Below are 17,516 nucleotides of genomic sequence, written 5' to 3'. Positions count from 1 at the left end.
GAAACCATTCTACGTGATTTTTCAAGTGAATCGAACGTGAATTTTTATTTGAGTGTTTGATTTCTATAATAGGAGGTCTTAATATGTTAATAGCGGCCCTTACACGAGCATTAAAAATGTCATTTTAAATGATGACTAAGTAATGATGTATTTCAAATTTGTTAGAAATTTCGTCATTAGTGCACCATTACACGTTCATTAAAATGATATTATTTTTTAGTAATGACATTTTTAATGACTCGTGTAAGGGCCGCTAATAGGAGGTCTTAATATGCTGCAATAGTCGGTACACAAAAAGAATCTTAAAACATTCATTACTCACGACCAGGGTTGCCACATATACAGATTAATCTGCATTTTACAGATTTTTCAGATAAATTAGTGACCAAGATTCTGTATATGCAGATTACAGATTTTTGGCAAAAAATACAGATTTGTACAGATTTTTGATAGTGTGAAATAACAATTGAATAAAGATCAAGTTAAAATATATTATATAATGTTATTGATTATTTTTTCCAAATGAAAACATTATCCTGACTGTGTGTTAATTCTAAAAAGACGATAAAACTAAATGTAAAAGAGTATGTTAAAGACAGTAAACACAGATGTTCTATCTGCTAATAAAGATTTGTTTATGCTTACTTTTATTTACAACTAGTGTAGCGTAATTGCTTGCTATGCTTTCAAAAATTGCTTCCGATAAGATGCAAAAATGATGGCCTCGACCATAACGTAAGGTAGTAAAGAAGGAAGATTGCCAATTGATCAATCAGATTAAGTTTCACTTTCAGATTGGATTTTGAAAGTTTCTCGTCAAATCATTATTTCGAGAGACTCCAACGCAAAAACAACTTTCAGCGTTTTTTCAACTACAAAATCATAAAATTCAGACTAAGAAAAGTTTTGGTTTCATTAAATTTGGGTTCTAAAGACTTTTTCATTCCGTTGTGCTTCCATTCTTATCACTTCTATATACAGATTTTCAATACAGGTTTTTGAGCTCCCGATACAGATTTACAGATTTTTCTTCTGAAAAATGCAGATTTAAATGTGGCAACCCTGCTCACGACCTATTTCAATTGTACTCCAGAATTATTCAGAGGAAATAAGTCGATGTTTTGATTTTTATGTATATATCATTTCTCAATCAATGAATTCCTGATGAAAACAATGTCAATAATTAAACACAATGAACGAAGAAAATAAATTAGAAATTCGTAAGCCAGAATCATTTATAACCGGTAAGATTTGTTCTGCACGACGATCCTTTTACTAATCCAAAACATGTTCAAATTCCAGCAAAACAATCAATAAAACTGTACCGCCAACGATGGCGACGACTCAAGTTTCACGTTGCCTCCTTGGATCGACTAACAGGTGGTGGTTTACATTCTCGTGGTATTGTCGAAATAGCTGGCGATGCTGGATCTGGTAAAACACAACTCGCACTTCATCTAGCATTAGTTGCCCAAGTCCAACCGATTGATGATATGCCTCGACGTGGTGTGGTATATATTATTACCGAGCATCCTTTCCCTTCCAGAAGAATAACTCAAATGGAAAAAGCTTTTAAGAAAAACGCGCGTATATTAAGTGCACCCGAAAAGTTCAATTTCACTGACAACATTTTTGTTGAACATTTACACAGTCCAGTAGGTATTTGGAGAGATCACCCAAACACTCTATCAATATTTCTTTTTTCAGACTGCATTGGAACAGTGCCTTTCTGATCGACTTCCAGTACTGCTGGAAAACAACCCGATCGAACTACTTATCATCGATTCTGTTGCTGCCGTTTACGGTGATGAGCAGAACTATGTAGATCGGGCACAATCGTTTCGACGAGTAGTGCACGCGCTACACTTATTACAGGAACGATTTGATTTCGCCGTCGTCTGCACTAACCAGGTACGATCGGTAGTCGATGAAATGACATTGGATGAAGAACGAGTCGTGCCAGCACTGGGACTAGCATGGGCCAGCTTGGTACACACTCGGATACAGCTTAGCCGAGTAATTGGAAACCATGAACGAACCTGCAGATTGCTGTTCAGTCCCACAGCGCCCCCAGGGCAGTGTGAATTTGTCATCACCGAGGCAGGAATTTCGGATGCAACGGAACCGCTCTAGCTAATGATTATTCTCAGTTTCAGAGTTGTACATTTAAAATATAGAATTTTACACTTATACCGTCGTATTCGTTGAACTATTCTATGATTGATTGTTTTCCCTAGTATAATTACACTATTTATTGACAATTATCCTAAGTTACAATTTTGTTTAACATATTTCTGCTGCTGGCTTTTATATGTAATCACAAAAATATCACAAATAGAAGCTAAAAACTATAATCTCTGTGTTGGTGTAAAACAATAGGAAACAATCAAAATTGTTTCGCAGTTTTTTTTTCTCTTTTCGTTATATACTATGTTAGTTGTATTGTAATTACACTGTTGTGGCACCATTAAATAATTATAAGGAGAAATGCGAGTAACTTTGTTTGCTCTTGTTAAATCAAAGTATGTTCCAGTTTGAATCCCTTTCTCTGCACATTTCATTCACCTGGATGTTCGAATGTATCTGTAATCTTAGTCGTTTCAAGCTATCATTTTTCTGATGTGCGAACTGTTTTATAGCAAAAAATGGAATCAAAAATATATACACAAAGTTGGGATCTAGGACAAACGAGTTTAAACATAGTATCAAATAGTTTAATTTTATAGCATAAGTGACGAATGATGTCCCTGCATGCCTTTGCACCTCACAGATAATCTCATTTTTTTATTGTTCCAAGATGCAAAAACGAAGTTTTCTCGAATCTGTATAATAGGTAGCCTTTCATAAATCAATCACATTCATGGGTTTTAGGGAGATTTAAGAAATTTACGACAATATTTCTCAATAGCCAACGTTTGTCTTCGAAGTAGAATTTTCAGTTTGAATTTTTTAAATTCCTAAAATCAACCGACAATTTTTTAGCTAATGGCAATTCACAATCTTAAGAAAAACCATTGTTGCAGAACGCAAAAGAAGAATTCTTCGCTGTCGATGAGCAGAAATTCAAAAGAAAAATATCAGTTTATTTAGTACATTTTTCTGAATAAACTTATCATTTAACAAGATCCTAGGATTGTAAGTAGAACCTTAACGTCTAATCGTCAACGACTTCGATTATTTAGCAAATACAAAATAAAACATAGATTAAGGAAAGGGAGTTCACTTCCGATGAAACACTCAACGAGTGAGCACGTCGTGTCGTGTTGCTACACAGCGAGGTTTTTATTGATATTGCAATGAAAAGAAAATCCATTAGACTATAAACGAAAATTAACTGTCAATATAGCCTAAGTTGTTGTGCCATCATTCGGTGACATCTCAAGTGAGGTAACCAACCAGGCAAAAGAGGAGTTGTTTCAAACCGCTGCTAACTTTGATCGTGAATCAGCTCTGTCGCATGAACGACTCTGAAGATGCTATAAAACGCATCTAGGAAGGCAATATCCAACCAAGCGCTGTACATATACAACAAAGAAAAGATCCACGAAACTTATTTCACCTTCGGTTTCAGTTCTTTTTACTATCGTGTACTTAGTAAAGACACTCGCGATGTATTAAAGACACTCGCGATGAGGGGTGTTTTCACGATTTCAGAATTATTAGTATTATTATCATATTTCCCGGATTTAACCGTTTCGGTCGTTCTTCGGAAGGGTTTAGGAATTCCTTGAAACTAAATTAATTACCTGTAACTAACAACTATTGGTGATTTTAACTCAGAACTGTTTTATTAACGTTCATTGTTAATTGAAGACGTTCCATTAAACGATTTTTCACTATCTGTTCATTGAATTTCAATTTTTGGCCCTAACGTGGTGATCTGACATCATCACGTTGCCCTCGAAGAAAGATGGCATCATACCAGTATCGTTTTTATGTATTAATGGACCAGGGAGCAAGATTTATTTGTTTGCCCCTAACTAACTGAATGACCTTTTTGCTCGGTTGAACCCGTCAAGAGTCCCCTAAGAGCGTGGACCCGGGGTCAGGTGCTTCCACTGCCTTCTGTGAAAGCGGGCCTGCATCATACTGAATCCTGTAAAAAAATCAAAGATGATGATAAGACTGCCTTGAGAACTTCCGCTGTGGATACATATCACCAATTCTCACTAATCTAAGGCAGCGAAAGTACTCCAATAACGAGTAACTTTTGAAATTGTTTTTCAGTATATTTGCGATGTTTCTTCATATCATGACGAGGTTGAAGTCTATGAAACAAACAAAGGAATTGAGCGAAGCGAGCGGAATTCTTTTTTAAAAACAGTTGTCGCGCTTTCGAATTCCAATAGCACTGCGTGTTAGAGGGTGCGGGCGAATTAGGGTGGGATAACTTTACCGTAGGTAGAATAGAATGCCCTTTGCAGGTGTCAGTTATGTTCATTAGCAAACAACAGAGAAATTCATACTGGTCAGACATGAGATTGATGCAGGCTTAACAAATCACCCGGAAAAGAACAGTTACAGTTACAGAACAGCAAGATAGAAATACGACTTGAAAAAGTCCACTTCGACCTGGACCACGAAACATGGACTACGATTGCAACTCGGCACATTGATTTGCAAGTTGCTTGGCATTCCAGAGAGCGATCGGACGAGCTTCAAACTCGCCGTTATGATGTCGTAGCAGTGGGTGGCAATCAACTTGGGATTCTGTAGATTATTTCTTCAATTGCAGTATCATTAACGCACACTACCTACACATAACAAAACTTGAAAGCTTTTTACGCTCTGCTGGAAACTCGTCATCTGCAACATGAACACTTAAGAAGACCGGACAATGTACAGACCGATAATCGGACCGAAACGGTATCAAACGACCAACGATGCGTTAGCTTTATTGCCTCCAGATGAATGGTATTTCGAAGCAACATACAACACCGCAAAGATGGGAGGAGAGATGAAGGATCTAAGAAGTATTCGAATCTTGAGTAATGAGCTACGAACAGCGGAAAGCCGAGGAAAAACATTTCCAGACGAGCTGTTCAAACATGGAGGAGAGGCACTGGTTATCGCGCTGGACTGGTTGATTTCTAATAGTAAAGAAGATCTTACCGCAGGTATGAATGGAAAGAGTAGTGTGTCCTATATCGCGCTATCGCATTCTTGAACGCTACCTACGAGTTACTCTCCCAAATCCTTTGCCGTCGAAAGAATTCATAAGGTTGCACCAAGCGGAATTTACTGGCGCCACTATGGCTCAAATACTCACTATCCAACTAATACTCCAGAAGAACTCGAATACAACATACCAAATAAACTGACGCGATCAACACGATCTTCTGGAAGTACCTTATGATAAAAAAGAACCGGAATTTTCATTTAAAAATTCTCGCGCTTGTCCAATCAGTAAACTTTTATTCTCTCAACGTTGGCAACGCTTTTATACACATTCTGTCAAATTTTAACGCATATCGTACGATTAGTTTTTGTTTGGCGTCTATACAAATAAGTTGAAAAATTTTTGTGTGGCGATTTTTATAATGGATGAAAATTTAGAACAACGGCTCGCCTTCGAAGCGCCATTCGGTCGATTGTTGTGCGGTTTCGACGTCATATTCATAGATCCACACCTCATGACCAGTTATGATGCATTCGATGAATGTGGGGTAACTATCTGCGTTGGAAATCATCTCTTTGGCCACATCAACACGACGCTGTTTTTGAATGAAATTCAGCTTTTTTGGCACCAGCCGAGAAGCGACGCGTTTAGAACCCAAAACATCAGTTAAAATGTGTTCGGCTGATCCATAAGAGATGCCCAACAACACAGCATTCTCTCTAATCGGTACAGAACGATTTTGCAACACGATTTGCTTCGCCGATTCAATGTTTTCTTCAGTAACAGATGTTGTTGGGCAGCCAGGGATCTCAGCATGATCCAAGCTTGTACGACCACCTTTGAAACGTTTATACCACTCGTATGCCTGTGTTTTCCCTAGACACAATTCACCAAAGGCCTTTTCTAACATTTTCAACGTTTCGGAAGACTTAAATCCATTTGCAACACAAAATTTGATGCACGCACGTTGTTCTAAATTTTCATCCATTATAATAATCGCCACACGAAAATTTTTCAACTTCTTTGTATAGACGCTAAACAAAAACTAATCGTGCGATATGCGTCAAAATTTGACAGAATGTGTATAAAAGTATTGCCAACGTTGAGAGAATAAAAGTTTACCGATTGGACAAGCGCGGGTATTTTTAAATGAAAATTCCGGTTCTTTTTTGATCATAAGGTATGTACAGCTTTTTGGCATCGCTAACAATGTTGATATTGTGACACGTAGCTTTAAGATAATGATAGAAATATACATCAGACTAAACGCCAAAAAGCTAGGCGGATCGGACTGGCTATAAATGCGTTGGAGACAAATTACATGAGAGTTACAAACTGTAGAGAAGAAACATTACTCCTCCCACCACGAATATCGATAGACTGCAAAAGAACTCGAAAAGAACGTCACCGCCAGGAAATTGACCATCTACAAAATGCTCATTAACCGGTAGTTTTCTATGTTCATGAGACCCGGACTGTATTGGTTATGGATCAACACGCTCGTAGTGTCTACGAAAAAAGGTGATGTGAACCATCTATGGTGGAATTCGTCTGGACAACGAAACATATAGATAGCGTACAGCTGCCTTGAGAATCACTTATCGTACTCACAGCTAAAAGTGGACTGCTACAATATGCTGGGCATGTCGTTAGGATGCCGAACGATAGCCTAGTGGATCTGGTTGGAACAAGAAGAAGAGGAGCGCAACGAGTAATGTGGATCGATCAAATATAGGGCGATCTACAAAATATACATGTACCATGAGTAGCTGGCGACGAGCAGCCATGGACGAAATAGGTAAGTATAATTACTACTGTCTAATCCATTAAATATATGTCTAAGAACACCACGTCTTTTATAGACCACATTATGGACATGGACTAATATCAAAGTCTTACGTCTTGTGTGCGTGATAAGAAAATTTCTTGGGAAGATCTATTAGCGAAGAAAACGATAGAATGACGACTAAGAAGCATGTGTAATGCTCAAAATGGATTATCAGTATTTGGAAGTTTTTTTCTCAATGCGAGTACTAAGAAACTGTCTAGTAACATTGATAATCCCGTTATTCAGAATTTAATCAAACTTAGACAGTTGTGATGGACGGAACACATTGTCGAATGGTTAATAATCGAAATGGTGTCGATGAAAATTATTGAGCTCACAATGCAAATAAAAATAAAACATGTTAACGAATATTTGCGAGCTCGAGAATTATTAATTTTTTTGAGACAATGAAAAACATTATTTATTAGAATCGTTCAAATTTCGTTCTTCAGAAAAATATGGTGTAATAAAATGGAGATCGAAAAAAGGTAAAGTTAACGTATACAAATATTTTTAAACTCTGTCAATTGTAACTAATTAATGTTCAGAAGAATCCATCTAAAGCAATTCATTTGTTTATGCTTGCAGGACAAATATAAACAAAATATAATGTAACATATATCAAAAATATTGTAAACATTTCCACCTCTTCTAGATACAGATCGTGGGTTCATTTTTGCCTTCATCAAATCGAAAGATTAAATTTAAACCTGTACTCGCCCATGATCGGGTTATAATGCATTAAAAAAATTAATTGGGCCACTAGGTTTATTTGCTTTATGGTTGCACCACCACCTTCCGACATTCCGTAATCGGTATACCTGGCAACGTTGGTCTGCATAACATTTACTATTTACTGATCAATCGGAACACATTAAGCTAACAGAGGGGTAGATGGCGGAAGTAATACACTGTTTGCCAACAAAAGAGATTAATGCACTTTCGAAAAATAGTTATTCTAGTCCAGACATCAGTTATATGTAATCAATTGCTGTTAAATCAAAGGACACCATAACCGACAGATGCATTATATTACAATTTTTAGTGAAAGTTTAAAAAAAATTATAACAGTCTAATTTTACTCCTTTCTTCTAGTGATTTTTGATCTACTCGAGATATCTTTAGTGACTTCAGCAATAAAAAAAAAGTAGGTGTTGTCTGCTCTATTCATCAATCCATTATGATTTTGATTGTTTGCTTATATCATTGAAATGCTGAAGAAAAGACATGACGACTTGCTTAAGATTGTTCCAGTAGTTTCGCACCAATCGGGGCTGATATTTTTTAGAGTAGATACGTATTCAGATAAACGGTAGAGCAATTGAACTGTCAATTTATAGTTTTGTCGGTTAGTCTTTTTAAAAACTTGTTATCCAAACTTTAAAATCTCACTATTTGTTCGAGTAATGGTGGGTTACCGCTGGTGAATTCATAACATGTTTCGCTTAGAGCTTACATTCACTGCCTATAGATAGTTGTAACATGTGGTATTAACTCTGGTAACTTCTAATCTCATTGTTATATCTGTCAAGCTGCTATAGAGTGTATACGCCTATCGCTATTCATACCGTTAGTATTTTTCTGACAGTTAAACCGGTGTAGCTAACTATCGGCTTCGTATTGTAACTCAGTGATCCTACAACCAGAGCTCTGTCCCCTTACTAATGGTGAACTATGGGCAACAAAGCAATTATAAACAAGCTGATTGGAACCGCTGACAGTTTAATTGGAATCATAACAATGTCTCCGCTGATCTCTAGTTGGTGGATCACTAATAACTCAGTGATGAATCCAATCATCAATAATCAAAGTGTATGTCAGTGAAGTAACGACATCTCACCCAAATGCAAAAAAAAACAATGTTTGCAACGCAGCAAGACTACTGCAGGTGGTGCAGAAGTTTTTGAATCTCATATTGGATATGACGGTTCATTTGTTGGTTAGAAATGACAGTGACAGGAAATATTTCTTCTAAATGGACAGCTGTCATTACTCTACATGCATTCATTCTGACTATTATTAGTAAGTTTTTACCGTCACTGCTAACCTGAATCGGATGAACATATTTTGACAGTTCAGTAGTACTGTTTGTAAATAGTTTTTTGTTTGTTTGTTGACAGACGGATGTGCCTAAACAGAGTTTAAAATCATTTGTTGACAATTCGATTCGGTTTGTTTTTAAGATTTATTAATTAAAGAAGAACAGAAGATAATTGTTTGAAATGTGCTCCTCGAATTTTGATAAGCTTGTTCGTTAAAAGTACCGCTGAACTGTCAAGGTTGAATGCTTGTTCATTTGTGACGTCACGATAAAAAAACTAATGCTTGTTCATCTGTCAGATTCTGGTGGCATCTAAATAGGTTCAATTTTACTCTTCTCTAAAGCACATTTATCTACTTCAGCTGATTTTAATTGTTTCGAACAATGTTGTATGTTTGTCTGATGTTTTAAATTAGTCTATTATTTTCATCCAACGATTTTTTATTACCTATTCTTCCTCTTATTTTTGCATCGTGAAGCTCACACAGCCATGCATGTGCTTTAGTTTATCACAGGGGTATCTTTTCTGCCGGAGAATATTCGAAGTCCTCGCACGGATGTCTGTTATAGGATAACATGGTTCGTTGATCAGGAGGAATGATCAAAGTAGGTTCGAGGTGTTAGCAAAATTCTACTACAGCGGGTTCAAGATTAACATACTTTTGCACAATTCTTGATGCTTCATCACATTGCAAACAGAAATTATTCTATATGGATATCGCCAAGACTACTTACTACTCTACCACTATTCTACCATAATTTACTAAGAATATGAAATAACGGGAAGCTGACGTATGAATCTATAAACTAGAACAAATTTCATGCTAGTTGGTAATTAGTTTTAGCGAAATATGCGTAAAAAGGCAGTAAATGTAATCCAACCCCCGTTAGTAGAAACAGAATAAGTCATAACCTATATTAGTATCCGACAAAAAATAACCTGGAAAATGACTGATGAATTAAATCTCAAAAACGAAAATTATCCCATAGATTCGAGCCCAAAACTTCTTACAACCGGGGAAATCAAGATGCTAATTGAACTAAGCTGATGTGATGAAACACGATTCAGCAAGCAATCCAATTGTGCAGAGCTCCCTACATGATTAGACTTAGCAAGACTGACGCGTGATTAAATTGTTAGTTTCATCGCCATGACATTATTCCGCATAAGAACATTTCCCTTGTTATAATAATCTAATTAAGGTTTCTCCACTGGATACTGATATGTGAGATTTTAACCGTCTCTGTTTTTTGCGATTTAAGAACACGTAAAAATATGTCTATAGTATATTTAGACAAAATAGTCAAAGGAACATATTGAGATAAAGAATTTAAAAGAGAATTTTTTGCTCTAAGAGTTCTACTACTCTTTTCTTCACATTATCAATTAGGGGACGGGTACAGTGTGATGGGTTAGTCGATGCCTTTCACGCAGCTCACCTGGGTTCGATTCCAGCACATAAGGTCAGAAAGTTTTTCTGACATGAAGAGGCGAATAACCTTAAGGTTACAACCTTTATAATTGAAACAAATATATATAGATATTTATATATTTTAGGATTTTTTTTAGTTTCATCCGGATTCGACATCCGGTTCTGAAAAGTACTCTAACTTGTCTTTCGAAAAAGAGGTGAAAGACTGGTAAGTGGAACTCAGAACGATTTCTTAGATAGGGCTGAGAAGGTTTTCACTTAGATTCTTAATTCTCTTCTTAGAGTTAATTTTCTTCGGATCCAATTTCCGGTCCGAAAACACAGGGTGAAGAGAATTGAAAATTTCAAGCTGTGATTTAAAACAACGACGCTGAAATATAAAATCTGGAAATCTCTCTAAGAAATTTCAATCTTTTCATCCAATAATCAAACAAAAGTATTTTGGAAAATCCTACAGTATCATACATGCATTATTACACCAGCAGATGTATTTGAACAGGTTTCAATATTGTCAAATATTCCACAGTACAGTGTTAGTAAAGGAAGCAATACCAAAAATAAAAAAAAATTAAGTGCTATGATCATCAGTCGTTTGCAGGCAATGTTCATAATCTACTGCCATTACTGAAAATGGAATCAATAATTCTCACATATATACATTTTGACCTACTTTGATTCACGGATGCACAAAGAGTCCCGTTAATCTAATGGTTGTCCATATGGAAATGAACATTTTTCAAATGAGAACACTGCTTCCGTTGAACCAACTACTTAACCAAAAAAAATCAAGATTCTAACTCTACTCGTCGAACAATAACGAAGAGAAAAGCATTAGCCGAAACCTAGTAATTGATCTTCACCCCGAACAAATTCGGTATAGACTTTACCTTCTTCTTGGAACCATTTAGGTACTCCTTGTACATGTCGGAGCGCAGATATCGTGAATACGAATCGGTTTTCATCAAATAAAACACGTGGTCGGCGGCCACATCGAAACACCAGCGGCTTTGATTAATCGTACCACCCTTTATGGCTTCTCGGGATATCTCAAGTGATTTGGAGTCGATGTTTACCGGACAGGCCGCGTCTGGTGCTAAATATTCATTCCAGATCGCATTGGCTGCTTCCTTGATCTGTGACTGTGGTTGGGTCTTCATATCCTGGATCGCCTCCCAGAATCTACGATAATAGAGATCGGACATATCAAGATAGATCAAGCATTTCAGAAAATAAATTTATGCTTACTTCAAATTCTCACCACTGAATTCCTTATCGAGAAATTTCGTGAATTGTTCACGCCCAACAGGATCGTTCAGAAGTTCCCGTAAGCTAAATCCCCAACGTTTAACACGCTTCATCGGGATATCTTTCCTGCAAAGTTATTCCAAAAAATCGGAAAACATTCAAAGTGATAAACTCACTTTAAACTCACCCTTGTTTCTCAGCATCCCATAATTCAGTGCTGTCCGACTGCCACGGATTAGGATACTCTGGAGCATTTAGAAAGTAGTCGAACTCACTGTACTGTTCGTAGTAGGAAATGTATCTGAAAAAATAACCGGAATTAAGTCGTATTGTACAATATTTTACATTTGCCTGTTTAGTTGAAAAGTATGAACTAAATCATTTCGACAGACCATGTATCCTTTAATAATTCTTGTCACTTCTTCCAATACCATATTCAAATAAAATCTATTACTTTATAAAAGTAAATAAATACATCTAGTTCTGAATACTAAGCACACATCAGTAAAATGCTAGTGCCCTATGCGTGTAATGTTTGCACCATCGTCCGAATAAGGTTCCCATATCACTTGTACATACAATGCATTCATTTATTTATTTATTTATTTCGTCAAGCAAATGTAGACTTAATGGTTTACAATGTTTACTTAGATACTACGCATTATTTTTACGACTAAGCTGGAATTTCATTTCATTTTTGGACATACCAAGGCCAAAATGTTCGCAATATTCATTGTAGTGGCGCATTATTTGATTGATTGGGCTATATTTTGCATAATTTGTTCTAGTGTTTCTTTCTAAAAATAATTTCCTGGTTCGTAATTAACGGCTAGGTATATAAAAATTTAATTGCGATAATAAAGAAGGTGATTGAATGCGTTGAGAAATAATGTCGCTAATATAATAAAACATTGCAAGGTCGCGACGTTCTTTAAGTGTTTGAATATTGATGAGCATGCAGCGTGCTTCATATGGTGGTGAAGGAAATGCTGTCCAGTTTAATTTACGAAGTGCATATAAAAGAAATTATTTTTGAATAGATTCGATGCGTTCTTCGTGAATAATATTGTATGGATTCCATACTAGGCTGGAATATTCCAAAATAGGTCTCACATATGTACTATATAATAATTTAATTGTGTATGGGTCCTGGGTTGGCGGTTCAATGCATAGGACGCTGGTCTTACAAGCCAGTTGTCGTATGTTCGAGCCCCGACTGGAAGGGTTCTTAGTGTCAGTAGGATCCATAGTACTAGCCATGCAATGATTCTGTACACTAAGAATCGGCTGCGAAGTCTGTTGAAACAGAAAGGCCAAATTCCACAAAAGGAATGTAATGCCAAGACTTTGCTTTTTCCTGAAAGTTATGACTGAAGCGTTTAAAAAAGCCCAGCATGCTATAGTTTGTGACATTGACACAAAAGTGAGCTTGGAGTCTAATGTCGTTTTTCATTGATTCCACTCGCTCGGTGCCAGTGTTTTGCCCTGACAGTTGATCAATGAAACGGTTTTGTAAAGTTTGGTTTGAACGCTTGCTGCTCTGAAAAGAAAACGGGTGCAAAATAGTTGCCCGCGAATTGCCCCGAAAGTGCATTTTTTTCGTGCGGTGCAAATCAATGAAACACAGTGCACCTGTTTTGATTGTCTGACTGCACGAAAATTGCACGAATCGAGCAAAACACTCCACGAGTGTTCTCAATGAAAAACGACATAAGATTACGCCTAAATCTCGTACAATTTTACATTTTTCTACAAGTTGATTTCCTAGATGTATGTTTATAGATATAGTTTCATTTTTCCTGCTGAAAGTTATTGAGTTACATTTTTTTACATTGAATAGGAATAGACTTTTGCAACACCAAATGTGGAATAGATTGATTTCGTTCTGGAATATTACAGCGTCGTTGATATTTTTTATTTCCATGAAGAGTTTCATGTCGTCTGCATATATAAGCACTTTCAAATTTTTAGTATGAAGGAAATGTCGTTTATATGTAAAATGAAAAGGAGAGGCCCTAAGTGAGAACCCTGAGGTACGCCAGAAGTTACATTAATTGGTTCAGACAGTATGTTTTGGAAGCGGACTACCTGTACACGATTCGTTAAGTATGATTTGAGCCATTCCAGAAGAGAATGTTTTATGCCATATTTTTGTAGTTTGTGTAGAAGTAATGGTATATCAATACGGTCGAAAGCTTTGCTAAAGTCAGTGTAAAGAGTTTCTACGTAGTTGCCAGCGTCCATTGCATTCTGAGTGAATGTAATAAATTTTAAGAGATTCTCTGAGACTAATGAATGGACGCTTCCAGGAACAAATCCTAATCATGAAATTTTTCAGAATCGCAATTGCAAAGTGCCTGATATCACTGAATCCCAAAGTGGCTGATATATACTCTCAATAGCAAAATTCCGAATTCCGTCTTTGAGGTCTTGAGGTCTGTGCCTTCGAAAAATAATACGGTCCGGTAACTTTTTCCGTAAATGATCGATTGTTTCGTTGCTTGTGTGCCAAGTAGCACCGTTTTGTTGAAAGTAAGCGATCCAGATCAATAGCATCCAATTCCAGCCATAAAAAATTATTAATCATCTCTCGATAGCGCAATCCAACCATCCTGCATACAAGCTAGCTCTCACAGTGCCAAACGTGACAGAGACAACAACAAATCTCAGAGCTGAGGTAAGTAATTCCTTCTCATCTTGCAGTAACTCATGTGCAAGGAAAAGATACTAACACAGCGACAAGATACTTGAAATTTTTAGTTGGATGTATATGAGCACAGATATCAAAATAACTAGGGGGAACGTGCCACTCGAGCCAATTAGTTCTGATTCTCGATTCTAATCTGTACCATCCGATCAAGCAAAGCAAAGTCTTGTTATTACATTCCTTTTGTGGAATTTGGCCTTTCTGTTTCAACAGATTTCGCAGCCGATTCTTAGCGTACAGAATCATTGCATGACTAGTACTACAATCCTACTGACACTATTGTCGTTTTCGCTTGAGAAAACTGAAACTAACCCAGGGTAGTTTCATCAAACAAACGCTTTTCACGAAATTGTGTTTGGCTCGCAGTTAGCAACGGAGGAGTGAACAAACCTGATATAAAAATCAGGTTCGAAACTGACACGATTTTCAGTTCAATAACGTTGAAACTAGGTTCGAAACTGGCTTCAAACAAACAGTTTGACAGCAGTTAGAGTGGAAACTGGGTTAGGTTTTGCATCAAGCGAAAACGACATATGAATCCTTCCAGGTCGAGGCTCGAGCATATGACAACTGGCTTGTAAGACCAGTGCATTGAACATGCATTGAACCGCCAACCCGGTTACAATCCGACCTGCTTTCATCAATTCAATAGAGAACTAAAAACATTATTGAATGTGGAGTTAATTCCTTCAATTCGATCAGTTGTTCAGTGCACGAGGTGCACATAAGGACGAGACGCCACTGCACCACTTAGTTTGACAGTTGCACCATGACGAAGTGGCTGCTTGTACATGATCAACACAAGCAAAGAGCATTTGATTCGGACATACAGTCGTTTCCGATTTCAGATTGAGTCCGTTATTGCCGCTAATGGGGGTTCCATTGAATAATTATATAGTCTAAGTAAGATTGTTATGGAATTTAAAAAAAATGCAGAAAATATGAATAAATAAATTTAAATATCAATTCGTCTTCAAAGATCTTACTTGAATTAGAATCTGACACGTGTCCGATAAAAAAACTTTATCTGTGCCTTACTCGAATCTATGAAAATTTTTAAATCCGAACCTGACCCGTTCAAATTTAAAAATAAAACTCTGTCCGTACCCGTTAAGGTTGGGTTTCGGGTTCAAAAAATGTTAAGTAGCAATATCAGTCAAGTATTAGGACCACATCGTGTCTGTTGATTTTACAATAAATAAATAAATAAATCAGTCAAGTTTTCGTTTTTAGAAAATTCCGAACGCTAAGTCGGTAGATAAATGAAAACTCCAATGTGGGATATAAATATCCCACATAAACAAATACCATAAACTAACTATACTAGATATCGTCAAATGTTCGAGAATATGATTTGGATTATATATGGAACAGTTTATAACACTGGCCAAATGGTACTTTTACATGCGGGATAATTATTCGATTTCGGAACTGTACTTACGATTCTGCTGCCTTGGACACCTTGATAGTTCTCCGGTCTAGTTTTTGTTTAAGTAGATTGATTGTCTTGGTCATCGTCTCAGCGGGATTGCTCTTGGCAGCTGAACCCGCTGAGCCCGAACCTAGACTGGATGCTCCCCGACGGTAGGCCTTCTTGATGTCCATTTCGGTCGTATTGACACAACCGGGCATTGGACGGTGCACATCCCAGAAGGCGCGTTCCTGCGAGTCTAACACTTTGCGTTCCAGTTTGTCTCGTTTTTTGTCCACCTTACTTTGAGCTTCGGCTTGCATGAAAATGAACTCCCATTTACGAGAGAACATTTTCTGTAGCTTGGCCAAATTTTCGGCTTCGTAATCGGCCAACTCGAGCCGAGTTTTATTTTGCATAGTTCGTTTACATAGGTAGATTGCATAGTCTGTGTTTTCTGGCTCCCAGAAGTTCGAGGGCCAAAAGTATGGCGTCTGAAAGCGATAGAATGTTCCGTCATTCTTTACCGTCAGTTGATGATCGTCGATAGGAAACAAGTAGCCATGCGAGGCGAGCAGATGCGCTAGATGAAGAGCTTCGGTCACATCATCGACAGTTAGGTTCTGTGTGATCCATGTTACCAAATCAGCTCCCGTAAATACCGAAGGAACTTTACTCATGAAAGCCTTCACCGTGCGAACGGATACTCCCGATCCTTCGGCTTGCATTTTTTCAATAATAGCTTCCATTTTCTTGTAAACCAAAATATTAGGTGCATCCTGACTATGGGCTGAATGATGAGTGGTTCCAGCACTAAAGCTGACTAATGGACCCGTACCACCACCGCACCATGTTCCACTTACACTGCTGTTTGAACACATTTTGTTTGTTAAACGTTCTTTCTCTGTATCAACTGACTTCTTAGTGACCATCGTTTAATCAAGATTGTTGTTCTGTTTGACGGTAGCGCTAAATGTATGATTAAAACTCGTCTGTACAACCCGTTTCAAATTCTTAATCTAGTGTGGGTGGGAAAACTGCAAGACAACCCAAGGAAAAATCAATCATTGATTGTACGACTTCAAGCATTGCATCTTTTTATGAATAACTTACTTGTTAAAATAATATGCGATTCCAACTTACTCGCACTTCCATACTATTGGTTTCGACGGTATTCAACCACCATACGCGGTCACGGATAATAATTTTAGAGGTGAATTCCTAGTTTAAAGATTATTTTCACATCTTAAATCGACCTCGAAAAGTTGTCTGCCTCAATTCTTTGCGAAATTGATTTTTCTCTATCTGTCATTGCTGCTGTGGAAACTGTGGAAGAGGTCAAGAGACATATGGGGTAAATTGAGGGCGCAGCCAGCGAAACGAGAGCATCTGAAGGTGTGGAATAACATGATATAACTATACGGAGAGCTATACAAACTGCATTTATTTGCACACTCTCGGTTACTGTCATATCTAATCACATCACTTGTTGGTGCTACTTGCATACTAGATACCGCTCTTTTCCGCTCAATACTGCAATGTGGGTGTTTTTGGGAGGATAAAATTAGGGGTTCTCTCCAATTGGAGCGTCTTCCCTGGGATGCAGCTCGCTCTGTTTTTATTCAATATATGTCAGTCGGCACATGTACATGTAGTAGTGCTGTCTTTGCAAGCGATAAGGATAAAATAAATCCCAGACCCATTTGGTAAGTCTATATCGAACCCATTTTTT

General features: G+C 37.3%; 2 protein-coding genes across 2 annotated transcripts; one reads left to right on the top strand and one right to left on the bottom strand.

Moving 5' to 3' along the window:
* Positions 1 to 552: 552 nt before the first annotated feature.
* LOC131440322 (DNA repair protein XRCC3) lies at positions 553 to 2,190 on the top strand. Its single transcript, XM_058611493.1, has 3 exons — positions 553 to 1,244; positions 1,303 to 1,655; positions 1,708 to 2,190. The coding sequence occupies exons 1-3, from the start codon at positions 1,193 to 1,195 to the stop codon at positions 2,131 to 2,133; spliced, it is 831 nt and encodes a 276-aa protein (XP_058467476.1). The 5' UTR covers positions 553 to 1,192; the 3' UTR covers positions 2,134 to 2,190.
* On the bottom strand, positions 2,135 to 17,185 carry LOC131440321 (regulator of G-protein signaling 7-like). The gene is made up of 6 exons (XM_058611492.1): positions 16,898 to 17,185; positions 15,815 to 16,821; positions 11,854 to 11,967; positions 11,667 to 11,792; positions 11,309 to 11,600; positions 2,135 to 9,549 (listed from the first exon to the last, which is right to left on the bottom strand). Exons 2-6 carry the CDS (start codon positions 16,714 to 16,716, stop codon positions 9,490 to 9,492), a joined length of 1,494 nt encoding a protein of 497 aa, XP_058467475.1. The 5' UTR covers positions 16,717 to 16,821; positions 16,898 to 17,185; the 3' UTR covers positions 2,135 to 9,489.
* Positions 17,186 to 17,516: the final 331 nt, after the last annotated feature.

The sequence above is a fragment of the Malaya genurostris genome, chromosome 1, assembly GCF_030247185.1.
Source record: "Malaya genurostris strain Urasoe2022 chromosome 1, Malgen_1.1, whole genome shotgun sequence".
Taxonomy (NCBI): domain Eukaryota; kingdom Metazoa; phylum Arthropoda; class Insecta; order Diptera; family Culicidae; genus Malaya; species Malaya genurostris.
This window is presented reverse-complemented; position numbering and strand designations above follow the sequence as displayed.